Source organism: Chrysemys picta, chromosome 9 (assembly GCF_011386835.1).
Source record: "Chrysemys picta bellii isolate R12L10 chromosome 9, ASM1138683v2, whole genome shotgun sequence".
Taxonomy (NCBI): Eukaryota; Metazoa; Chordata; order Testudines; family Emydidae; genus Chrysemys; species Chrysemys picta.
The window spans coordinates 101973448-102001051 of NC_088799.1; the positions used below are offsets into that span (position 1 = coordinate 101973448).

At 40.8% G+C, this 27604-nt stretch overlaps 1 protein-coding gene across 1 annotated transcript in view; it reads right to left on the reverse strand.

Annotated features, from left to right (window-relative positions):
• Positions 1–214: 214 nt before the first annotated feature.
• WDR44 (WD repeat domain 44) overlaps positions 215–27604 on the reverse strand; it is a 58346-nt gene continuing 30956 nt past the window's right edge. Inside the window, exons 7-20 of the mRNA XM_065556769.1 lie at positions 26523–26659; positions 25125–25208; positions 24267–24373; positions 20218–20369; positions 16158–16296; positions 15956–16020; positions 14456–14569; positions 10123–10245; positions 9171–9362; positions 8821–8922; positions 6108–6223; positions 2977–3104; positions 1869–2000; positions 215–1346 (exon numbers count right to left, since the gene is read on the reverse strand). Of these exons, the coding sequence (XP_065412841.1) occupies positions 1252–1346; positions 1869–2000; positions 2977–3104; positions 6108–6223; positions 8821–8922; positions 9171–9362; positions 10123–10245; positions 14456–14569; positions 15956–16020; positions 16158–16296; positions 20218–20369; positions 24267–24373; positions 25125–25208; positions 26523–26659 (1686 nt within the window). The 3' untranslated portion in view covers positions 215–1251. The remainder of the gene's footprint in view (positions 1347–1868; positions 2001–2976; positions 3105–6107; positions 6224–8820; positions 8923–9170; positions 9363–10122; positions 10246–14455; positions 14570–15955; positions 16021–16157; positions 16297–20217; positions 20370–24266; positions 24374–25124; positions 25209–26522; positions 26660–27604) is intronic.

Sequence of the window (27604 nt, forward strand, 5' to 3'; positions counted from 1 at the left end):
TAGTTTCCACCTAATACCCATTTCCAGTCCCCTACTGCTTCTTTCAAGAAGAAAATTGAAATTACCATTTAAAATCAGAGGAGGGGGGAAAAAAAATCAGGGAGAGTGGAGTGGACAAGTGAACAACTGTATGCAAAAGATTTTGATCTGAGAAAAAACAGGTGGAAACTGTATTAAGGCAAAGAGGCAAACATACAAAATATCTGAAAAGGAATGATATTTTCCAAGTATTTGTGACCAATTTTAATGATACATCTTTGTTCTCTGAAACAGTTTTAACCATCAATAACATTTCATGGTTATGTTGCCCAGAATGTTATTTCATTGGTACATTATATGAATATTTACAAAGATTTTCAAATTCAGTAGCTCTAAACGAACAAAAAGACAACCTAAAACTTTTTTCAACTACAATGCTTAAAAAAAATATGTAAACAGTTTATTTTACATTGTTGTAAAATATAAGAATTGTTTCTAATGCAGCTTAATTTTTTTAGGTGAGCATAGCATGGTGCTCGTGAACAAGGAATGAGAGAATTCTTTACATAGAAATATTGTGCTCCAGTGTGCAAAATATATATATATACACATATATAAAGGAATCTAAATCCACAATTAAAAGACAACAAAAATTTTCACATGTCCTGAAAGTTGACAAATTTATAAAAACATTTAACACATGGTTGTTGACCCATCAGAAACTTGCATAACTTAGATATTCTGAACCATAACGACCACAAATTCAAAACAGATCACCTTTCTTAGAAATGGGACTTTGTGCAAAGAGATCGCATTTTCTTTTCAAGCTAGACCATTTAGCATGTTTTAAATTTTATTTTCCCCTCCCCCACCACTAAATAAATTAACTCTTGATATATGTTCAATTTAGTGCATGTAACCAAAAAGGCACACACATGTGTGAATATATTAACATATTTTCATGCAGAAATCTGTGCATGTTCACAATTATGTAGCAAAACAATGGTATTTAGAAAACGTAGAGCCTATTTATTTAATTTTTAATTTAAGTTTGGCAAGGTTATTATTACACATTCCTTTCTATTCTACAAGCCCAGGTGTTAATAGGTTGAGACTGCTTCCCAACAGGTCTGATAACTGAGTAGCTTTAAAATAATGATTTAAAACTAAATCAGCCCACGATGCTATTACATTAGGTACTTGCTTCCGTCCATGTCATCTGTGGAATTTTACTTCCAGGTACCACATTTTAATGCTAACAGCTACAAATAATTAAGATACATTTTTCTTTTTGTTAATGAAGACTTTGATAGCTCCAGTAAAGTCAGCCGATAAAAGCACTTCTGTGTGATCTGTCTTCAAAGCACCTTAACAGAAAAGAAAGTATTTAGTTGATTTTAAGAGACCTGCTTATTAAAACAAAGCTACCATTTGCAATGAAAGATGTAGTTTTCAGTTGAAGACCAGGTACCACATACTTGTCCTCTCCATATTCCCCATTTGTTATAGTCAGTAGCTGCCTCTTGTTATTTGCCAAAATCATAAGCTATCTTTGGGTGAGGGACAGTCTTTTTATTATGGGTTTGTACAGCCACCTACCACAATGGGGCCCCATTGTCCTCAGTCTGAATGGAAAAACAATGCATCTTCCTAATGGGGACTGGATGTCAGTGATATGTTCCATTTGCACATTTCTAAACAATTTCTACAGAGTAATAGTTGGGTATTTTTATATCTATTAAAGCAGCTCATTAAAAAATGCCCATACCAACAGATGAACTACCATTTTCCTCAAGAACATTCTGACAAGTCATTTATACACTATGGATCAAATCTTGCCTCTGATCTTTTCGGCTGGTACCAAATACAGGTGGACATCAGCAACCTACCAGAAGGTATAGTGTCGGATGCTTCAGGATCATCTCCCTTGTTTTCAGCTTCTTGTTTTTCAGAGGTTTCCAATGATACCATCAAACTGGGGTTTGGGGCAAAAATTGCTGATGTGACAACGGCATTGTGTGCTAATGAAAAAGGGGAAAATATATTTTAAGATAAATTGTTTCTTGAAATGAATTTTCTAAAATACAGCATGTGTAAATACAGTAAAAAACACCAAGAATTTCAGAGTCCCAAAGTAGCTTAATGTAAGCTGAACCAAGTCATCACTTGCATTCTCCGGGAATTCTGCGGCTAGGCAGGGAGTACTGTTGCCATCTTTAAAAAAACTGAGGAAATAAAATGTCTCTGTAGGCACCCATCCCATCCCATCAAGATACACAATAAGAATGATTGCCGAGACAGAATAAAATATATTCAAGAAACTCCTCTTACTTTAACTCCCCTCCCAACCTAGGTGTCGGGGTGTCGGTGGCGGGGAGAATGGGTGCTTTTTCTGCTCTGACTTTCTTTAGATTGATGCCATGTTTTCTTATTTTAAGGAGTGGCAAATTACAAAGCTTAGCGTTTAAGCAATTCATTTTGTTTTCAGAGTCAACTTGCTATTTCCATACAATAGAAACCCCTAGGATTTTAAATTAACTAGACACCAAGCAACACATTCTTCAATGTGGATGTCCCTACAGTTCTACAACTGAGCAAATAGCTCTGCTGACCTGTATGAATTATTATAGTGCATCTAGAAACCTAAGTCCAGACCCTGACTGAAGTTGGATTGACACTTACGGATTATTTGAAAATTTTAAATCCATCTCTTATCACGCCACTTATTCAGTTGTACTTAGTCAAATATTTTGAAGGATCTCTTCAGCTCTTCAAGTGAGAAGTTTCATTATGAGCAAAGCTAAAAAGTGATGTATTGCTTGCTTGCTATAAACTTAATGCTTGTTATATTAGGTTAATGAATCTGTGTGACTTTCCTTACAGTTTTTAATTGTTGCTGGCAAAAGTAAAAGCCAAAAAGACATTAAAGACATTCAATCCCTAAAACTGTACAAGCTTAGATAAAAAACAAAATATATAAAAGATCAAGTAACTTACCTTTAATGCCTTCCCAGAAGTCATTACGATCTCTCCTTACTGAAGTAAACTTGCTTAAGTCATGGTAGGTGCTCCAGATATAAACGTATTTATCTTCTGAGCCACTTACAATGTAAGTAAAATCATGGCTGAGAATACAAAAGAGAAAGACTTATTACCTTCATCTCTGACTCTTCCACTCAGCACACTGCATTGCTGTCCTTAAAAGGACAGGAAATCGCAGAAAAGCATACACCTGCTGTTTAAAACTTAAAGAACAGAAATCAGAATTTATTCCATTACCATATATAAAGCTAGTTACCAGTCAAATCATAAGAAATACATCATAGCAGCAGCTGGATTGTAACAAGGGATTCGATTTGGACACTAGAACAGTACAGAACTAATGTAAGGAACTGTCGAAAAACAAGTTACAGTCAAAGTAGCTCCTTTGCTTCAGTGGCAGCACCACAGCCACTTAAAACAAGAAACCCAGAGTCGAAGGCCAGGTCTACCCTACAAACTTCAATTGATAGAACCACATCGCTTAGGAGTGTGAAAAATCCACCCCCTGAGCAACATGGTTATACCCACCTAACCCTGGTGTAGACAGCGCTATGTTGTGATGGGAGAGCTTCTCCTCTTGATGTAACTACTGCCCCTCGGGGAGGTGGATTAAGTAAGCCAACGGGAGAAGCTCTCCCAATGGCATAGTAGTGGCTTCACTGCAGCTGTGCCACTGTAGCTTTTTAAGTGTAGACCTGCCCTGAAATCAGCAGTCCACTCACCTTAGAGGCACGGTGACAGATATCTAGCCACCCTCCCGTGCGCAAAACGCTCCCCAACAGCTGACAATGGCAGCTGCAAAGAAATTACTCTTCTGCTGCTACTGCCCCTGGAGGGGATTACACTATCCTAGTTTAGCGCATTCAGTGGGAGGAAAAATCACTCGTACAAAAAGCACAGTCCTGTTTTTCTTCTGCTTCTGGCTGCAACCTGAAATAAGCCCCTTGCAAGATACACAGTGACAGTGCAGCCTATCATACTATATAGATATTCACGGTCTGTCTAACAGACCAGTACCTAAAAGCACAATTTTTTGTGTATGAAAGTTTGCAAAAATTACAGACATTTGAGAAATAGTATGTGATCATATGATGACAGACTGTCATAACAGTCTTTTTTAAGGCCCGGCTTGACAAAGCCCTGGCTGGGAGGATTTAGTTGGGGATGGGTCCTGCTTTGAGCAGGGGGGTGGACTAGATGACCTCCTGAGGTCTCTTCCAACCCTGATATTCTAGGATATACAAAATAGGCTCAAAGTAGTACATGCAATTCATAGATTCATAGATACTAGGACTGGAAGGGACCTCAAGAGGTCATCGAGTCCAGTCCCCTGCCCTCATGGCAGGACCAAATACTGTCTAGACCATCCCTGATAGACATTTATCTAACCTACTCTTAAATATCTCCAGAGATGGAGATTCCACAACCTCCCTAGGCAATTTATTCCAGTGTTTAACCACCCTGACAGTTAGGAACTTTTTTCTAATGTCCAACCTAGACCTCCCTTGCTGCAGTTTAAGCCCATTGCTTCTTCTTCTATCCTTAGAGGCTAAGGGGAACAAGTTTTCTCCCTCCTCCTTATGACACCCTTTTAGATACCTGAAAACTGCTATCATGTCCCCTCTCAGTCTTCTCTTTTCCAGACTAAACAAACCCAATTCCTTCAGCCTTCCTTCATAGGTCATGTTCACAAGACCTTTAATCATTCTTGTTGCTCTTCTCTGGACCCTTTCCAATTTCTCCACATCTTTCTTGAAATGCGGTGCCCAGAACTGGACACAATACTCCAGCTGAGGCCTAACCAGAGCAGAGTAGAGCGGAAGAATGACTTCTCGTGTCTTGCTCACAACACACCTGTTAATTCCTAACCTGAGTACTTAACTGTGCTACCCCTCTGTTCTTGTTGCACAGTTTTGATTTTTAAATGTAAGCGTATTTAAACGTCACACAACGTAGGGGCTTGTTAGCATAAACATCTCAGCTTTGGGAACTTCATTCATCTCCCTGCTGCCACCACCACAAGAGGATACCTATTATTTTTGTACACATGTGCACCTTTGACATAAGAAAAGAATCCCAGCGCAGATTTTGGGTTAAGCAGCTATTCAAGCCTACCCCCTTCTCAGGGATAAGAACATCAGAACGGCCAGACTAGGTCAGACCAATGGTGCATCTAGCCCAGTATCCGGTCTTCCGACAGTGGCTGGTGCCAGATGCTTTAAGGGGAATGAACAGAACAGATCACCCATCAAGTGATCCATCCCTTGTCGTCTAGTCCCAGCATCTGGCAGTCAGAGGCTTGGGCTGGGATGGGCTCTGCAACTTGCCTGGCCTGACTACCCTGTATGGTACATGTAAAGAAGGCCCCCTTTCTTCTTCCTTCGAGCTCCCCAGTTTTTTTAATCAGGAAACTGACACCTGCATGCCTGAACGGAGTCGGAAGCTCAAAGGAGCTTAATCAGGGAGAGTATATTATGCTTATTTGGCCAAATACTCCTCCCCTCACCAATGCAATAGGAGGTGGGGGGACGAAAAGGAGAATTTCCCCCACCTGAGAAATGCAAGCAACTTGCTGATGGGGGCACCAATAGAGGTGATCAAGAGCCTTTTGCTTCCCTACAACAGATGGGGAAGGAAGAACCAAGACATCAACAGCCACCAAGAGATTTTCTTCATTAAAGGAAGAACACCTCAGAGAGCCTCTTTTTCTCCTCACCACTGCAATGAACTATAGTACTTTTTCCAGCCCTAGGAGCCTGTGACTGCCAGCTGTGGAAGCTATTATGGGACACGACTCAAGAATTGGGAGTAATGGTGCAGATAAGGAAGGAGATTAGCTTATTTACATGAGCTCTCTATCCCTAAGCACCTCTGCCACTCCTGCCTGCAGAGTGGGTTTGGGTTCTCCCCTCCCCTACAACTCACTTGGGATTTCTAGCAAACCGGCATTCAAGCTGCTGCGTTTCATATTCGGTTACATACAGATATCCTCCAACAAGACGATTTTGTATATTACCCTTAACAGATTTCTAGGAGATTCACAAAATGTATTGCTACAACACATTCTACATATTTCCACTTCTTACCTGAAGCTGGCTTTAATTTGGCTGCTGCTGTTGACATAACCTTTGTATTTCATGGACAAGGACAAATCTCTTAGGTCATACAGTCTGATTCTGGAGTCATTGGATGTCACTAATATCTAGAAGTGAAATAAAAATGTTGCAAAGATTCAGAAACCGCTTTCCAATTTAAAATTAACAGAAAGGTAAATTAGAAGAAGCACAAACCGTTAATACAAACAATACAGCATACACAAAAGATCATCAGCTGATTCAAACCACAGCAGCAGAATTTCCAGGTACTTAAACAGATTGACACTTACTTTCCTTCTTGTCACCCACATTCATCCCAGAAGAACTGGTACAATGACATTTCCATATTTTTGGTCTTGTGTCAAACGGCACATACAGGACATCCCCACCCATGTTGGTTATGGACTGAGCCAAACACATTATTTTTATTACTAGATCACCGAGGAGTCCCAGTCATGGGCCCCACTGTGCTAGGTGATGTACAAACACAGAACAGAAAGACAATCCCTGTGTCAAGGAGCTGACAATTGCAGTATAAAGCAAGAGAACAGATGAACAGAGACCGAGCTGGGAATACAAGGAAACAGTGAGACACTATTGGTCAGCATGATAGGCAGCAGTCTCAGCATACCAGGGGCATAATTATTGTCAAGTTTTTGGTTGGATCACGTCAAAGGAGAGTTTTAAGGAGGGATTTGTAGGAGGTTAATGAGGTAGCTTGGGTGACGTTTACAGGAATAAGAGGAATATTTACAGGAATGGCTTTTCCCAAAGTGTGACGGCCAACATGGGAGAAAGCACAAAGGTGCCTGATTGAAAATTTGAACAAGTGAGAGATGGAGGCTGGCATCCTGGGGTGATTGGAGGTGGGAGTCAACAGCTCCGTAGTGAATGAGAGAGAGAAGTAGGGTGAGGACTGACCATGAAGAGCCTTGAAAGTGAAGACAAGTAACTTATGTTTCATCAGCGAGGGAAAGGGGAGCCAGGGAAGCTATTTAAAGATAGGAGTGATATGGTCAAAGCAACGGGCTAGGAAGACTGTCTTTAAACGGCATTCTGAATGGATATGAACAGGGCAAGACTGCATGTGTCAAGGCCAGAGAGAAGGATGCTGCGGTTATTGAGATGAGAGGCTGAGCAAGTGCTTTGGCTCCGCAGAGGGACAGGAAAGGCTGTATCTTAGAGATGTTATGCAGGAATATCGGCAAGATCACAGCCTTGATGTGAGGACCCAGGGAGAACTGGGTCCAAGAGGGCAGCTGGGTTATGGGTCTGAGAGACAGGCAGAATGGTGCCACTGTCCATAGTGATTGAGAAAGGAGATAGTGGGAGAGACTGGGGGGAGGCAATTCAGCGCTCTGCATTAACCACTGCATTAGCCACTGAGCAGGAGCACCTGCCCTGAGTTTCCTCTCACCATACCACATGGCAGTTAGAAAGAAGTCCTTGAATGACATGAGCTCTCACAACAAGCCACGTGTACTTCAGGTGGGGACTGGGTGCTCATCTAGTCCCTGTCTCTCAAGCTTATAAAGCATCCAAGTAATATGCCCAGATCTGGGAGCCTTCCGGACATAGCGCAAGATGTATCTGTTTAATCTGGTTTCTTGCGGACTGGCATCAATAGGTAACTCAGTAGAATATTCTACTGCCTACCCCTTTGATATCTGTGAGGTATGCTGTTCACTCAAGTCACATGGTATTGTTTCTGCTACCTGATTGGAAAACCCAACTTCTATCAACAAGAGTTCTTGAACAAATCATTCAGGCTTTGACTGTCTCAAGAAAATGTGGGAGAGAATGACACCAAATTATTTATAAACAGGCCTAGAGAATTTAAGGAATTAAAAAAAAAAACTTTTCCTTTATTATTTTGCATAAGAGCAGTATATTGAGCTATTTGCATTGACTCCTGATTTCAGAAAGTCAGGCTCCCACCTTACTGAAGGAGAGATTTATTGGCTGTTTAATGGTATTCATATTTATTTTTTCTCATCCCTTTTATGCGAAGTACAGACAAACTCCAATTAACTGAACCCTGGTTTTTAAATTCAGTTATGTTCTTCACATCAAATCTTAATGTAGAAACACTTTTTTTTATATTCAGATTATTCAAAGGTTAATTCTGGGATATCTGAATAACTGGGACTAACCTGTAAATAAATGAATGTGCATGTAGATATGCTCTCATTTTACAGGACACTAAAGCTGGCAAGTACACCTGCACACAGATTTAATATGTACTGAGGCTCAAAGGACATTGCATCACTTGGTAAGGGAGATTTTGGAAATTTGTCAGCTATTCTACAATAAGGACAAAGGGAGAGCTGTTCAGTAATCACGGTCTCGCAGAAGAGCACAGGTATATCATTCATGCCACACAGCTGGAAGAACAGCAGTAACCCCAAATAAGACTGGCCCATTATTGACAAAATAAGTAATTTAATGTTTTGGTTTTTTTGCACCTCCATTGTCACACTTCTTAAGATCTCTCTGCTGTGATTGTGGTACTAAATTATTAACTGAACAACATCTTAGCAAATGTTTATATCACAGCAGTGCCCAGAAACTATTATTCAGAAGTCAGTGGGGGCAGTGTGTGTCCAGGACCTCTTAAATAGGCCCTGGGAAGAATACTGAGTATCTGAGACTAACACCTTGCTGAACGTGCATGTGAAAGATTGCTTGGACTATATTACAGTACCTTATTTTCTCCAGGCAAAGGCTCAATGCCAGTAATTTTTCTTCCAACTCTGTTCCGTCCTCTGGTAGAACGCACATGTATCTGTGTGTGGTACTTCAAGTGCTAGAGAGAAATTACACGGATTCTTAATTATTGGCAAGTATTCGATAAAACTGCAGGCAGCATAAGTAAGTCTGTTAGAACTTGAAAAATAGTAACTGTTTAGAAAGCTTATATTTCTGTAAATGAATAGTAAAAAAGGTTTTAAACTAAGTTATTTACCTAACATAATGTAAGTTAGAAGTGAAACTGTCCTATCAATAAATGGAAGCCATGGCTGTAATTAACAACTCAGTATACAAAATTTTTACCTCTGTATCATAGAAGATACATCTGCCATCATATGTGCCAATCACTGCATATTTGCCATTCTGACAGAAGTTTGCTGCTGTGATCAATTTTGTCTGCCCATCCACTTCATTCCATAATGCCACTTTTTTGTCAGGAATGTTCCAAAGTCGGAGTTTCCCATCCAATGAGCCACTTAAAAAGTACCTGTCATCCTAAAAGGGCAGATACCATAAGCTGTGGAGTAAAAGGATGTGTATGCACTGAAATACATACTGGAAACCCCATCCCCGGCCCCACCATTCGTCCCAAACAGGAATTCACTGATAAATCAATTAGTAGAATTAAGACCAGACACTATTTAAAATATCATTTAATGTACAATGCACACCTCTACGTTTTTTTTTTTAATTTAGCAACATTATCAATGTCTTCTATCCAAAAATGGTCTAACTGTTCAAGAGTCGCTCTGAGAGGCACAATGTGCTACTTAGAGTTCTTTACTCTCTGATATACCCTGCTAAGGACGGATGTTTTTCTGGCTGGTTGGACACAGCTCCTTCTGGAGTCCATGATGAAGCTCATAAGTGGCTGGGATGGATTTTCAGAGAGTGCCGCACTGTGTTCCCGCTCCGTTGTCAACATTAGGAAATTTTATCCTTTTGAAACAGGATTTATTTTACACTCAAGTTAGTGAATGCAATATTAGCCATATATTAGTGGTCAGTGCAGACAAGAACAATTCATGTTCTATATCGTGTCAGCCAGTCGACTGGGAATAGGGTTTAGCAATAACTAGTGTTCAGGACAGAATTTTAAGGACACTGGGAATATTTTCAAGAGGCACAAAGAGCACTCATGTGCCCAACTTTTACAGAGACTCAATTTTTAAGTTTGACAGTTAATGGGAGGTGCCTAAATCCCCTTTCAAAAATAGTCTCCTCTATTCATATGAAAGCGTACACAGCTACTTACTCTTGGATGGAAAGCTATTGCGGTGACAAAGTCTATATGCTGGAAACAGCAGAGACACTCTCTTCTGGATATGTGCCATAATCGGACTGTTTTATCCATTGAAGAAGAAAGCAAGAAGTAGTTCTGTGGAAGAAATTGCAGGAAATAATTCAAAGGTTTATCAAATATACTGGTACACAGCACAAATGCACTTTGGTATAGAATATTTCCTGCTCAGATTATAACATGGATTTCCAGGTTACAGCACTCCAGTAGGGAACTCAGTATTAATGAAAAGCTTACCCGCCCCCCGCCCCAAAATGCTAATGCTCAAACACTTATTTTAATACACCACCTTTTGGGGAGGGGAGAGGGGGGGCTGGAAAGACAATAGTTGTAGCAACTAGCTTACTAAATGGGGTAATTAGCAGAGGCACCTACCAACTACAATTATTTTCTTAAGTATCCTACAACATTTCTTGAAGAATTCTGAAAACCACTTAAAAACCGTTTCTATATCATACTCTGTTCCCCCCCCCAACTTTATTACTAGAAAAATTTGGATGAAAATTTTAGAGTTCATCTATTCCTGATTATTCCCCACCTTAAAGTCAAGAACCATTCCCATTTAGGACATCAAAATAACCTCCACAGAAACGAACTGTTAAGTTGCTGTTGCGGAAGAGAATAATCAATAAGAGCAATTAACTCTTCAGGAATAAACTTTTCCTTTTCACGGAAGTGGAAGAAAAATAATATTCTCTCTTTATAATATTTTCAGTTTTTAAACAGAAATATTTTCACAGCATTTGAAAGGTGCAGCCAGTAGGTTTTTAAGATTTTTTTAACAAACAAGATTACTGAGAGCATGCATATAAGGTTTCATCCTTTGTAAATTTCACACTTCAAGACTAGAATGATACCAAGTGAAGTTGTTTACCAACTCCCACAGACCACTTGATCAAATGTTAAGTATGATAGGAGGAAATGATTTTTTCATAAAAATGTCATTTTTACCCAAAATACTTATTGACTGCACTGATTTAGGTAGAATTTTTTTTAAAATAGGAAAAAACATCAATGAAAGTGGCAATGAAATGGTTATAACAATTATAAAAAAAGTATTTAAAAAACAAACAAACAAACAAAAGCATAGGTAGAAGAAAAAACTCAAGGGTGAGGGCAGAGAGGCTACTGTCTGGTCTCCTTTGGCCAGATGTCTGCATTCCGAAGAGGTTGCTCTGTTATTTATTTCAGTATAGAGAACTCAAGATTTTAAAATGTGATACGAAACTGAAGGTAGGGTGATTTTCTCATTTTAACTGCAGTGGCTTCAAGGACTATACAAATTTGCACGAGAACAGTGGAATGTACTGATGACAAAAATAGCAATGCAGGAACTAGAAACCACAGAATATATCAGTGGAAATTCCCCTTCCCTCTCCTCTCAAATTCAGAGTTTTTCAGAGTTATTTCAGTACTGAATACAGATCACTTTGTTCTATTTAGGGCCTTTTTTCAAGCTGAAAATTCTGTTTAAATCTTTTAGTTCTTACTTGTGCATTCTGAGAAGGACAAAGACAGTAAAGACATATTTTTTCATTGGACCAACTTCTGTTGGTGGGAAACAAGCTTTCGAGCTTACACAGAGTTCTTCTAGTATGGGAAATGTACAAGGTGGAACAGATTGTTTAGCATAAGTAGTTAACACATATTTCAACGGACCATTCAAGGCCAAGTGGCTAGTTAACACCACCTCTCCATCCATAAGGGGGAAAAGGAAAAAAGCTGGGGGGAGGGGGGTTGTCAAGTAGGATACAGATTGTTGTAATAAGCCATAAATCCAGTGTGTCTATTCAGTCCATGATTTTTAGTATCTACCAAAGTTATGAATTGAAGCTCCAAGTGTCGTCTTTAGGTGTTGAGCAAGTTACCTTTGAGGATGAGGATGGAGAAGTCAGATACAGAATGATTACTTTATGAAGAGTTCACCCACAGATATGGTGTTTGTCTTATTTTTCATTGTCAGCTCATTCGAGAGTGTAGCCATTTCACCAACACAGGAGTTATCGGGGCATTTAGTGCACTGGATGAAGTATATCACATACTGTGATAAGCATGTGTAGGATCCATGGATCTCGAAAGGTTTGCTGTGAGGGGTGTCGATCATCAGAGCAGTGGAGATAGGTCTACAGGTTTTACATCGGTTGTTGTGGCAGGGTCTGGTGCCTCTGGAGTTGGTATGTCCTGCTCTGTGGGGAGCCTGCTTGTAATTATGAGCTTGGAGAGGCTGGAGGGTTGTTTAAAGGCCAGAAGAGGGGATTCAGAAAAGATTTCTTTCCGGATGGGGTACCAATCAAGTGGAGGGTGTCTTTGTTTGATACCCCCTGTATGGGTTCCAGCATGGGGTGGTGGGGACAACTAGGGGTGTGTGGTTGGAGCGGGGTTTATTTTTGTACTGAAGTAGGTTCTCTCGGGGCATTTGGGTGGCCTGTTCCACGATGATCTACACTTCTCTGGTAGAGTGTCCTTGTATGGTGAAGGCAGTTTTAAATGTGTTAAGGTGTACATTTCAGACTTTCTCCTGGAAGACTATTCTGTGGTATCTGAGTCCCTGGCAGTCCCTTAGTTTGTTTGAGGTGGTTACTGGATCTGTGAAGGTAGGTGTGGTAATCCGTGGGTTCCCTGTATATGGTTGTCTGTAGGATTCCACTGTTGAAGTGGATTGTGGCATCCAGGAAGTTGATGCTAGTGTGGGTGTGTTCTAGAAAGTTTAATGGATGGCTAGTGGTGGCTGAAGTTGCGCTGGAAATTTATGAGGGAGCTCAAGTCGTCTGTCCAGAGGATGAAAATGTCTGATGTATCTCAGGTATATTACTGGTTTCATGGTGCATTTGTCTAGAAGGTGGGCCCTGAAGAGGTTGATATCCTGGGAAGTCATCCTAGTAACCATGACTCTTCCCATGGTTTGAGTGAAGCGTTTGTTGTTGAAGATGAAATGGATGAATCTGGCAATGTGTTTTGGGTGGATATCTGAGGGTTGTCCATTATTTTGGTAAATATATTCTGAGGGAGATTGTTAATTTGCAGAGTTTTTGGAAGAAGTCAAGTTTTGTCCTGGAGGAAGCTGGCCCTTTGGGTGGTGAGTGGTTTGAGGATAGTTTCTATGAGTCCTGATATTCCTTCAGTAAGAGTGCTGTGACCAGATATGATGGGTCTGCCTGGGTTCTCTTGTTTGCGTATCTTGGGAAGATACCTGAGGTGTGTTCTGTATCAGGTACTGAATGTATACTACTTTGATTTTAATATAGACCCTTAATTGAGTAAGAAATGTAATGGCCTCCAGAAATTAAGGTGTTTGATTTGGTAATGGTAAATTTAAAATCTTGATTTCTGAATCTTTATAATTTAAGTTGCTTCCAGACAATCCAATAAAAAGTTTTCCCGGTTTCCATATTTATGAACAACTGCATTGAAACACCTTTATTTATGCTGATGAGCCCTTACACAAACGAGTAGCCCCAGGGTGAGTAAGATCTCATCAACACAAGTCAGTGGGGTTACACAATTAGCTGCAAGAATTTAAAACTTTTTTTTTTATTAGCTGTTTATTCAACCACACTCATTCAACCAGTGCCAGTCAACCTCTAAAACAAAGTAACAATCATTCCTGCCTCCTCTCTGTGTAGCTTAAGTTCTTCAGTGAATGGTAAAAAAGGTGTGAAATAACCAGTTTTCTTCTTCTTTTAAAAAATAGGGGAGACGGAAGAAGAGCAACGTTTTCAGATAATCAAACTGCAGCCAGTAGTGGCAGGACATTACGTAATCACATGAAAGATGGAAAGCCACAAATGGACTCCGCTTCCTGCCAATACACACGGAGCCATAATAGAATAGTTAAAAGGGTACAATAAAAAGCTCTTCACAGAGCAGCAGCCAAGCTCACATTTTAGATACAACACAGACAGCACAGCTCGAACTCAGAGATGGCTAATCTGAAGGTATTGAATATTCTGCGATCAGATCCTCATCGAGAGTAAACCAGCACAGCTTCACTGAATCCAATGACACTATGCCATTGACACCAGCTCAGAATCTGGCCCCCTAAAAACTGCAGCGGCGCTAGAATGAGAGAGAATGTTCTTATGCTGGATACTCTACGAGAGACAAGAGGAAACCAGCTACGAAGCGTTTTAGATATTTATCAGCCAATTCACAGATGGGCTGTGCCTATATCCATAGACTAATAATCAGTTGTTTCACTGGTTAGATATAAAGTGCCAAGAAAAGGAACACAGCAAAACATGGGGGGAAGTGGGAAAGTTCTGCATAGTCTGCACAAAAGCTGTCTTACTTTAGACCATGAGAGATCAAGGAGATCTGCTGTATGACCTTTGTATTTGCAAAATGGCCGCTGCCGAAATGGTGCATTTTTATCATCAGGGTCTTCATCAGCTCCACTGCAAACCTATCAAATATCAATATCTCAAAATCAATCAATCAATGCAACAGAAAAAAAAACACGGTAACAGAACACATTGTTACTGCTTTCTGATATGCAGATGTGCCACAGATATCTGAGCACAGATATAAAACCTAAGTACCAAGTATTAGAGAAATAAGTGATTCATGTCAGTTATTTGAACATTCAAAATAAATTACATGGTGCTGTAAGCAGTGTACTGAGTTTACAACTACATTGTTCTAAAAGCACTAAGTTCTGCCATACATCTCGAATTTTAATGCTTATTGTACTTAACTGATTTGAATAGATTAAAACAATATTGTCTAAATACATACTGCATATTTAAGACAGGTCAATTCTCTGATTTATTGGCTAAGCAGTATTCAGTTTATGTAATGTATAAATAAATGAAACAGAATATGTATGCACACATCTATTATAAACATACACCATTCTTAAAACTTCCCTTGTGTTTTTTGTTCCTCTCTCTCACACACACACACACACACACACACACACACACACACAGAGTACCCCCCAAACCTCCACACCAGTCTGCGAGAATGAAGGGTGCAAGTTAGTCACGGATTCCGTGACTTTCTGGTACCTCCGTGAATTCTGCAGCGGATGGTGCAGCTGACCCCAGGGCTACCCAGGGAGCTGGGGCGGCCCCTGAAGCCAGCCGCACTGGAGTGGCCCCAGGGCCAGCTGCTCTGCCCGTCCACCCACAGAGCAACGGCATGGCCCTGGGATCCTCCCCAAAGCACCTAAGATTTAGTCATGGGTATTTATAGTACAAATCACGGACAGGTCACAGGCCATGAGTTTTTGTTTATTGCCTATGACCTGTCCATAACTATTACTAAAAATGCCCATCACTAAATCTTAGCCTTCGTGAGAATAAAGGATACAGTGTCAGACTCATTTTTAAATAAAGTTGTGAAAGGAATTGCCAGGTGAGGAAATTCAAAGTTATCTGTATTTAATTACTTCCAGCATTCAGCTCAAAGACCCACTGAGGGATTAGCTTTAATTAATAACATATTAAAATGAAGATGTGCAGACTGTAACAAGTTATCTAGTTTTGCTCTATTTTATTATTTGCCCGTATCACACACACACATTGACTAAACATGTCCAGTCAGATCTTCGTTTTTGACTGAGTGAATAAATGTTTGAGTCATATCACACAAGAGCCAAGCCTGCATTTATTGAGGGGAAACTCCCTCAGAAGACAATGTAGAATTAGATTGAAGAATTGAGACTTCAGAGTTTGAACTCCTCCAGAGCTGGGGCATACTTTTTGGATTAAAGCAGTGCAAATCTATAGCATTACAGAAACAGGGAATACATTGCTTAAAAGACTCCTACGCTATCTGGTACACATACCCCTGCCTCAGTATCAGACTTGGAAGAATTCAGGCTCTCTTGAGAAGGGGAAGGAGACACACGACCTAGAACAAAGATTAAAACCCAGAAAGTTAGAAACTATTTAAGTAGAACTTTTTAAAAAAAAAAATACAAGAAAAAACTCTAGACAGTTCTAGAATTTCTAATACCCTTAAAGTACCAGTGAGATATGGAGAGGTACCTTCTGTATTGTATTTCAGTCGCATGTTATTGAAATAGTCAAAAGCATTCTTTAAAACCCATATTCTCACTACATTGTCCTGTCCAGCTGATGCAAGTAATCGTCCACAGTGAGAAAATTTCATTGTCCAAACAGCACCCTGTCAAAATAAGAGTTCACAATAAACAAAGTAAGTACCTTTTTCCATTCCAGAACCATTAACTAGCATATTAATTGGCATATACACACACCACCATGTTAAAGGAACATTTTATTAAGATTGTGAAGTTAAGCACCAAAAAGTTAGGAAATGCCAGAATTAAGGTTGCCTGTGCAATCTGAATTTGTTTCCCCCGAGCTCATATATTATGATACTATGATAATTTCATCATCACGTACTACTTTTTACAAAGGACCCCTGCTTCATTCAGTGCACAGGATAGACAGCGTTCACTTGAAGGGCAGCTATTCAATATGTGGCCCCATGCCTTATTTACTGCACACTAGTCAAACCCTGCAAGGAAGACTGAATTAACAACTTCTCATCAGCTTGTCTATGGCACTCACCACTCTATCAGAGTGCTTCACAAACACTAGTGAATTAAAGGAGTACTTGTGGCACCTTAGAGACTAACAAATTTATTAGAGCATAAGCTTTCGTGGGCTACAACCCACTTCTTCGGATGCATACGAAGAAGTGGGTTGTAGCCCACGAAAGCTTATGCTCTAATAAATTTGTTAGTCTCTAAGGTGCCACAAGTACTCCTGTTCTTTTTGAGGATATAGACTAACACGGCTGCTACCCTGAAACTAGTGAATTAGGTTCTACCCTTGTGAGATGAGTGTTATTATAAATACACATTTTGCAGAGGCACAGAGATTAAGGTCAAAAGTATCCACTGATTCTGGGTGCCCAATTTGAGATAACTATTTTTCAGAATATTTAGTGTTATACAGCACTTGATCTGTTCAAAGCACAGCTCCTACTGACTTCAGTGGCAGCTGAGTGGTCAGCACTTCTGCGAATCAGACCCCTAGGCCTCAAGTCAGGCACCCAGAAAATGCATATTACACAATTAGCGACCCTCTGTGAAAAGTCTAGTTTAAGTGACTTGACTTGCACCACACAGCAACTCTGTGACAGAGGCAGGGATAGAATCCAGTTCTCCAGGCACCATTCAACTGCCTTATGAGACCTTCCTTTCGCTTTCTGCAGTCCCCTGCCGTGTGCACTACACCTCTGTAACAAATGAAGCAAAGATCTTGGAGACAACAACCCACTTCACTACACAACCCTGATTCATCTCCAGAGCAGTTCCATCCTGTGCACTACATGAGCCAGGGGTCCTGCAGAGAAAAAAATAGTATGTGGTCACATAATTCGTGACTGTATCATAATGCACAAGCACAAGGGGGCTCAATTAAGGTTGAGAAGGCAACCTTAATTCTGACATTTTATAACTTTTGAGGCTTGACTTTGCAATTTTAATGTTCTTGTTACATAGTTTGCATGTAATTTCCCTAGGTTTTTAAACAAGTAAACTGAGAAAACAATTCCATCATGTGGCACCTTATTGACACCCACATGACTCATCAGCAGGTCTGGAACCTTTAGATCCACTGCCCAGACTTCTGCCACTTGAGCTAATGGAGTAACTGAGAACAAAGTAGGTTCTCATCCTTTGGGTGAATGAGCGCTGCAGGGGACTCAGGCACACACTTTGTCAGTGGGTTTCACAGACATTTGCTGACAGCAGAGGCCTGGCGAGACTTGGGAATTGCGGGTTCCATGCCAAACTCCGGAGAGGGGGCTGTTGTAGTGGGCAGATTCTTCTTCTGCCCATCCCACACCCAAGATCGAGCTCCTCTGTACAACCTCCTCCCCACCCCAGGCTCCTCATCACAATCCCACTGTCCTCATCTAATGAGTCTCCGGCCTCCACTCCTGAGCCTTCTTGTCCCAGTCCCAAGCTCCTTACCCAGTAAATCCAACTTTCACCCCTCCAGACTCCCTGTTCCCCATCTCAGCCATACCCAGTTCTGCCTACATTCCCCCAGCACTCTCTCTCCAGTCTCTTTACACAGCCAGTTACAGGTTCCCCGCATCCCCCTGCTGCCAGTCCCAGTCTCCTTGCTCTGCCAGACCCCAGTCTCCCTCACCTTCCTGCCAGCCTCCAGTCTCAGGTTCAGTCTTTAAGGCCTCCTGCTCATCACAGGCCACAGAACCTCACCTATCTACTCCCATAACCTCTGGCTCAGTTACTGAAGTCCTCAGATCTTGATTTAAATACTTCAAGTTACAGAGAATCCACCATTTATTCTAGTTCAAACCAGCAAGTGACCAGTGCCCCAGGCTTCAGAGGAAGGCGAAAAATGCCCAAGGTCTCTGCCAATCTGTTCTAAGGGAAAATTTCTTCCCGACCCCAAATATGGTGATCAGTTTGACTCTGAGCATGTGGGTGAGACACCTGGAAAAGAATTCTCTATAGTAAATCAGAGCCCTCCCCATCTAGTGCTCCATTTCCAGCTGTTGGAGATATTCGCTAATAGCAGTCCTGGATGGGCCATCTGACACTGTAGGCAACCTCATCATACCATCCCCTCCACAAAATCATCACGCTCAGTCTTAGAACAAGTTAGGTTATTTGTCCCCACTACTCCTCTTGGAAGGCTGTTCCAGAACTTCATTCCTCTGATGGACAGAAACATTTAAACCTAAACTTTTTGATGGCCGGTTTATAACCATTTGTCCTTGTGCCAACACTGGCCCATAATTTAAATAACTCCTGTCCCTGCCTGGTGTTTATCCCTCTGATGTATGTATAGGATTGCTTTCTATCTCCCCTCAGTCTTCATTTTGTTAGACTAAACAAACCAAGCTCCTCTAGTCTCCTCTCATAAGGTAGGTTCTCCATTCCTCAGATCATCCTATTAGCCCTTCTCTGCACCTGTTCCCAATCTATTCTTCCCTGCCACAGTCGAGATTTTCTCTTCTCTGCATTTGAATCAGGCAGCTTCCTCCTCCACGCTGCCTGGATCTGTCTACAGTGAGAGGTCACTGAAAGCACAGCCAGACAAGTTCCCTGCTCAGTTCTAGTGCCCAGGTCCAACCCTGGTCTGCAACAGTCCAGAGCTACAATTATAAGGAAATTTCTGCTCAACCTTTGGCTAGAGCATGCCAAGTGTGGAGGACATCTTTGGGGAACTTAGCTGAGAAGCGCTAGCAAATCTCTACTCAACATGTGAAAATTGCAGGTTTTCAAAAGCTTGTAACTTGGCCAAATTTGGGTGGATTTTCACAGGGATAGCAAAGGGCACATCCCCATTCTGGCTGAATTTAAAGTCCCTGCTCCAAAACATAGGGTGCCAGAGCTTCTCAAAATGAAAAAAGGTCAACATTTTAACATGGATAAAACATATTTCCCTAGTAGCTTTCTAGGAAACTGCCCAACCATTTTGCCTGAAATTTTCTAAAGAAAAAGTCAGCCTGATAGAGACACCCAGCATAGAAAATTTCAGCCCAAACAGTTAAAGTTTGGCAAAGTTATAAGCTACTGAAAAAAAGATCTTTAAAAGGGAAGAGTTGGGCAATCATTATGCTGTAATACGCACACGTGAAGAACCAGACCAATACCAGTGCATTGCAATGCCAGGTTGAAGACTTAATTCAGTGGCACTCAAACAGAACATTGACCTTAGGCATGAAGGCTCTCCAGGGAGGCTGGAAAGGGGAGGGAGATTCTTGCCTTCCAGTTCCCACAAGAACACTCAAATCAAGAATATGGGAAAGCAGCATAATACTCTAACTGGAGGAATGACACTGCATTAGCTGCTGCATATACAGTTACATCCTGCAAAAAAGCTCCTTGGGGGAGGGGGGGTTAGGAATGAGTCCAGACAAATTTATTTGCAGAATCTCACCCACAGATAAGACAGATGGAATGAGTCTTAATGGCTGTGTCTCCCTACTCTGTTTCATAATCTGAAGATACACTTGGATTTCACACTGACCACACTCAGCAAGCAGAAGTATTCTCTTCATTTACATCAAAGTGGAATTTGACATAAAAAATAAACTTACCATGTGTTCACCACTGAGATCCTGAACTACTTTTATTTGTTCAAAGTCATAAGGTCCCTTGAAGCCATGTGCTGCTTTGAATTTAACTGGCCTTGTATATGGCATTCCTTCATCATCACTTGAAGAGGGATCATCCTGGTCAGTATGGAACACTAAGCAGAACACAACACAACTGTGTACATTAGATGGCATTGATCCCTACAATGTGCATTTCTCAATCATTTTTCTTGGAACAGAAGATTATTTTGGTTTTGAATTAATTGTGATTCTTTTAGTACTGAGTTCTGATGATCTTACAAACTGGACGAGGTTGTTACTGCATTAGCGTGTCTAAATCTAATCTGAAAGGAAGAACACTAATCTGCTTACACTGCTGAAGACCCCCTTGATCAGAGTACAGTAACTCCCCGCTTAACGCTATAGTTATGTTCCTGAAAAACGCTATTTTAAGTGAAACCATGTTAAGCGAATCCAATTTCCCATAAGAATTAATGTAAAGAGTAGGTGGTTAAGTTCCAGGGAAATTTTTTTCGCTAGACAAAAGACTATATTTTATTTATACACATATTATATTTATTTATATACACACACATATATATACATACTATATACACACACATACACATACACAGAGACTATAAGTTTTAAACAAAATTTAATTATGTACACAGCAATGATTGTGAAGCTTGGTTGAGGTGGCGGAGTCAGGGTGGAAGAGGGAGGGATATTTCCCAGGGAATGTCTTACTGCTAAATGATGAACTAGCACTCGGCTGAGCCCTCAAGGGTTAACACGTTGTTAATGTAGCCTCACACCCTACAAGGCAGAACGAATGGAGAGAGGAGACAGCATGGCAGTGGCAGCAAACATTCCCTGCGGAAACTGAACGTGATGCTGAACCCGTGCTATCCCACTGGAGCGCACCACTCCCTCCACTTTCCAAAGTGGGGTGAGAGACAGACAGACACGCATTGCTCCTTTAAGCACGCTGACCCCACTAAGTACAGTGCCTTTGTATCTAGATGAGCAAGTTGAGACAGCAGCTGCTGCCCGCAAGCTCCCTCCATCCTGAGCCCTGTCGTGTGTCCCCCCGCTCTGTGGAGATGGGGTACAGGAGCAGGGGACACCCCGACATTAGCACCCCTCTTCCCCTGCCCTCTGCACAGCAAGCAGGAGGCTCCCGGGAGAAGCTCCAAGGCAGGGGTCAGGAGCAGCACATGGCAGTGGGGGGAGGGACAGCTGAACTGCCGCCAATTGATAGCCTCCTGGGCAGCTGCCACACAGGGAACTTGGGGGAGCTGATGGGGGCTGCCAGCCCACCCTGGTTCCAAGCCCCCACCAGCTAGCTGCAACGGGCTGCTCATTCTGCAAGCAGTGAACAAAGCAGGCGGCTGCCAAACAACGTTATAAGGGAGCATTATGCAACTTTAAACAAGCATGTTCCTTAATTGATCAGCAACGTAACGTTAACTAGGACAACGTTCAGTGAGGAGTTACTGTAAGCTCATTAATTAGTTCATTGCATCGAAGGAAATGATCATGCCACAGTCTCTGTTAACCTGAGTAGAGATTCCCCCAGACACTTCAGTCAAAACATAGGCTTAGATTAAAATATTAAAACAAGTTTATTAACTAGAGAAAGCTATATTTTAAGTGGTAATGGCATAAAAGTCAGAACTGGTTACAAAAGGAAATAAAATGATAAAATCGCAATCTAATTCCTAAACTTTACCCAGGCTACCATAAGCTGCAATACATTTCACAGGCTGGGACCACCCCTCCCACACGTCAATGCTTCTCTATCTTCCTAATGATCTTGCTTCCATGCATCTGAAGTGGGGGAGGAGAGGTAAATGGGGAAGCTATTATCCCTTATTTTAACACCCTCCTCCTCTCTAAGGCACACACCCCCTCCACCCCTGCTGAGGTGCAGACAATCAACTCTTTGGTGTATGTGAGATTCGAGTAATCTTTCAGGTGAAGTGTCACTTTCTTGCTCACACCTTCTGTGTACTTGACTTTTGACAGGCATATTCAGAGACAACATGCAAGGCCTTTGTTTACAGTCCTTTTGTTATCTTTAAGGACCTAGTCTGTGGGTGTTCCCCAGACTCACATGTCTCAGTACACTATAGCAAAATCTCATAACTGCATATATGATACACATTAATAGGATAACGATGCTCAGTAGCTCATGAGTTTTCAAATGATATCTCATAAGGCATGCTTTGTACAAAATAGATCAACCATATAAGTGGTGAGCATGGGCTACAGGGTATCTCACTAGGCACCACCACAGAGAAGACTTTCGTGAAGACCCTAGGTGCTGTTGCCAGCCCAAATGGGAGTACTCTCAACTGGTAATGCTCTTGACTTATGAATCTGTGAAACCTTCTGTGGGACTGGTGAATACCCACATGAAAGCATGCATCTTTTATATCGAGGCCAGGAACCATGTGTTCTCCCAGGAAGAAATTATTTCTGCCAGTATTACCATGAGAAATTTTGATTTGTGAATAGGCTATTTAGTTGATGTAGATCGAGAATTGGTCTTCATCTTTTATTTTCCTTGGGAACTATGAAATATAAAGAGTAGAACCCCTTCCCTTGATGTTGTGGTGGCACTTGTTCTATGGTCCCTTGCTGAAGGTTCACCTCCTGACTAAGGATCTCCTCATGAGAGTGATCCCTGAGAAGGTGGGGTGTGTGTGTGTGTGTGTGTGTGTGTGTGTGTGTGTGTGTAAAATAAACTTGATTGTGTTGCTGGAGTGGATGACATCTAGTACCCACTTGTCTGTTGCTACTACCAACTGTGCCAATGGGAGAACACTGTGACTTGTGGATGCAGTAGGGGAGGATCTTTTCCTGGAGATGGTTTCTTCTGGTGTTGAAAAGTCTCTAAGGAGAACCAGGCCCAACAGAAGAAGAGATTGTGGATAGGGTAGAGGGAAAAGATCTTCGGGCAAGATAAAGGTTTCAGTCCTATCTGGAGTTCCTGAGGTGGGAACTGACAGATCCAGAGCCTCTAGTGACCTGGTAGTCTGAGGATCCCACTTGGAGTGTGCAAGAACTGTTGAATGGGGTCCAGAGTGAAACTCCTGGACAGGAGCAGTGAGTGCTGATCTTTTGGCTTGTGGGCCAGAGCCGGTATTGTCAGATCCTTCTTCAGAGGCACCTTTCCTTCTTGGGTAGGTTTAGGAGGACCTAAATTCCTTATGATCTGCACACAAAGACTCACCCAACTTGGGCTGGGATGGGGAGGGATGCTTTATCTTAGAGGCAGATGTGGATGGGGATCTGTTCTTACGCCCGTGGTCATATTCCTTACTCTTGTGAGAGGGTTTCTTAGGCTTAACTGATTTGGCCTCTACACCGGGTTGATGTTGCTCACAGTTTGAGGCCACTTATAGATACTGAAAGTAGAGGAAGATCATAGCGGACACAGAACTCTGACTCAGGCCATGCGGTGGTAAGAAGGAACTGGAGTGGCATGGGTCTATGCCGCCCTTTATGCCCACAGTTTGGAGCATGGGGAAACCAACTGTGCATGTGCAGATCAAAGAGCACTCCCTGCTACAAATTTCTAGTCTCGGGCACATGCACACCCAGGTGTGGAATACACATGGGGACTAGGACTAAATTATTTATGTTTTTATTAAGTATATACATTGATTAAATGTCTTACAATCCCCTATATTTCCTGTACATCTAGAGACTAGATTTTATGCTACACTTAAAATGGTTATTCAGCTCCCACCACCCTCCCCACAGCTTTTCCTGCTGTTTGTACTGTGTAAGAAACAGTAACACCACAAGGGAAGCAAACAAAACCATCCCTGAAGTATTCATCTGTCACGTATACGGAGAACTGCAGGACAGACCTCAGTCTCGAGAACCCGCATTCTGTCGAAGCTATTTGGTGGGAGCATAATTCATTTTTAATTTTCCCCTCAAAGGAAGATCTCAAATTCCCTTATACAGCTGGCTTTTGTCCCAAGGGATACACAACAAGATTCGGCTCTATTAGATAATGATTCTATTTCACTGACCTTCATCTCGAACACTTTTAACTTTATTTACAGCACGTTCACCATATTCTTCAGCAAGATGCTTTGCCCTCTTTACTGATTTGCCCAAGAACTTTTTCAGCTGAGTCCTTAAAAAGCAAGAATATTTTTTCACCACCCATGTCACGCAAAGAAAACCAATCACATAGTATTTGCCATCTGTGACCCAAAACCACTTTGGGTTTGAAATAAAGTGGTATTTCTTTCCATTTGTATTTTTACATCTTAATATAAGAATGACCATACCAGGTCAGACCAATGGCACATCTAGCCCAGTATCCTGTCTTCCAACAGTGGCTGGTGCCCGATGCTTCAAAGGGAATGAACAGAACAGGGCAATTATCTAGTGATCCATCATCTGTTGTCCAGTTTCAGCTTCTGGCAGTCAGAAACTTAGGGACACGCCAAGCATGGGGTTGCATCCCTGACCATCTTGGCTGACAGCCACTGATGGACCCGTCCTCCATGAATTTACCTAGTTATTTTTTGAAGCCAGTTATACTTTTGACCTTCACACCATCCCCTGGCAATGAGTAACAGAGGTTTTCTGTGTGTTGTGTGAAGTAGTACTTCCTTCTGTTTGTTTTAAACCTGTTGGTTCAAGCTTTTTTGCTTGTAAGCATCAGTAATTTAATTAGGGTAAAATATAGCTGCCTGTTTTTAATATATAGTAGTAGGCATAACTGATTTCAGACCCTTGTTCTGAAATCATTCTTAAACATAAAGGGGAGACCATGTTGTGACCAGAGTGCAGATCGTTACATAAAAACAAAACATTTGTACTTCTAAAGATACTGGTAGTTTACATAAAACATTAAAACAAGAGTCCTAAAGTCTTACGTTTTTTGTTTTAATCTTCCTCCATCAGAATCAGTTTGCTGTGTCTGCATTTTGTCTTCATCGTCAGATTGTGCCGCATCATTGCTGTGAAATATACGTTTTATGCAAAATACCATATCAGCTCTTAACACAAATTAAAGTGTTAACATCATTCTATTAAGCATTAAACCATATCTTCTGATTCCTACTTATATCACACATCTTGATAGCTCTTGACTTAGGAGTCTGTTAGTAAGTTCAACATCCTCCAATAACGTTCAGCATCACATTCAGCAAGCAATAGTTTTAGTCAGCAGATACAATGCATTAGGTACCTTGATTAAGGCAAACTGCATACACATCTCCCAGAGCAATCAACTCAAGCTACATGTTATCTATCACCTTCTGTACATTCAAATATCCTGAAAGGCTACATTTTTCAAAACACAGACGAGAAAGAATGTCTGAAGCAGACTAAATACATGAATTGGCTAACAAATTATTTGCATGTTTAACAACTTGTTATTGTTTCATAACATGTTATAGATACTTCTGTTCCATTATGCTACTTCATTTCCAATTGTAAATATTAAGCAAATATGTACCTAAGGAAACCAATACTGAAGGAAGAAAATGCAAAGCAAAACTTTGCACACAGAAGTTTATTTATGTGGCTGTCTGAACATTATTTTGTCCAATGCTATACGTATTTATAAACAGTACAAATGTTCAAATTCCTCTCTGACATTTAGGCTAAGGGCTTAGAGATCTCTGCATTAAAATATGACTTACTTATCAGTATCTGCGATAGTCTACCATAAGGACAATTGACAACAATCTCCAAACTTATTCAAGAACTCAAAAGAGAAATTATAAACTTGCTTAAATAGGATGGAGACTGTAAAATATTCAACTGCAATGGTGGCCGTAGATGTTCAAAGCATGAATTACCTCTTAATATTTATTCTCCCATAAATTTATTTTAACTACGTCTTAGGCACCCATTATTGTGATACAATAAAACGCATTCAGTTCAGGTCAGAAGCGACACAACATTACGCATATTTACTGCTGTTTGGTTTGGAGTTAGGGCTGATTTTCAGAGATGCTGAACACGTGCAGATCCAGTCAAAGATTTATTGTCCAATAGTCAGTTATCCTAAAAATACAGTATTTCAATAGATATCCTCTGTTACCTAATTAAATAAGCTAGTATCAGAGAGAACCGGGTAACCGCATTCAAATTATACACATCACAAACAGATGGATGGGTTGAAACATACTTCCTTGCTTCCATTAAAAAAGGCTTTAAACAAAATAATGAGTACAGAAACAAAACAGAAATATTAGAGCAAGGGACTACAGCAATATATCACAAGCTATCAGATATGAACAGCTAAAAGCCATTTTCACTCATACCTGACATATTCCTTAGTTCTCCTCATGATATGTAACGTCAGGGGGTTAATGCCTGTTGGCAATTTTTCTTCTGCCAAGCTCAATGGTATTTCTTCACCTGTATCAAGGTTCTTTATCATTACACTTGCTAGAATTTCCTGCAGTAAAGAAAATATGAAGAATCTGACATTAATGAGGCTTCCTTAAGTCCTGAGACTTAAAACAATGATTTTAGAGGATTAAAATATAAATAAATAAATAAATAAAAAAGATTCTAAAGGAAAAAAGGAAATCTTATATATTGGAATATTTTATATTTGTTTTTAGTGAGAAATTCTGCAGTACACTCTATGCCTCACAATACTGCATTATAGGAACCATTTTTTCATAAATTGTCTTGATTTAGACATGTAGAATGCCCATGATGCATTTTTAAAAAAGGACAACTAACTGGATTATACAGGTAGAGTTACACATTTTAGATGTGTGAAGAGAAACATTCTTTATGACCTCTGCAGAATACAGACCTAACTTGTCTTCTGTTTTACAACATGCAAACTCAACTATCTTCAATTTCTGAATCGATATTTGGTAACTGATACTGCCCTATTTAATAGCCAACTGTACCACTATACAATTAGAAAACTAGATAAGGGAGCATATTGGATAAGATGCAGATTCCAAAATTCTGAAATCCTTCTCTTCAAAAACTTTACTTTAGGTTTATGTCCAAATGGAAAAGAGAGGACCATATTATCTGCCTACTGCCAACCTCTATTCACCAGGGGGCACTGAGGGCTGGAACAGTTGAGTCCTGGTCAGGGAAAGAGACAGCTTTTGAAAGGCAGTTTAACCTACTGATGTCCTAGACATGGTCTGCCATTCCATGATAGCAATGATTAAATCCTGGGTTGGCTTATTCATGCCACCATTCATTTTTTTAGTTTATTAATAAGCCATCTGTTTCCTAATGACACTAGGAAGATGTTCATTTGATAGGAAGAAAGGGTTTTCCTCCATCCTTTTTAGATGCATGACAAGTTAAACTTGCTGAAATTCCCACTCATGAGTTACTTAGTTGAAAATGGAGTGGGGGAAAGCAA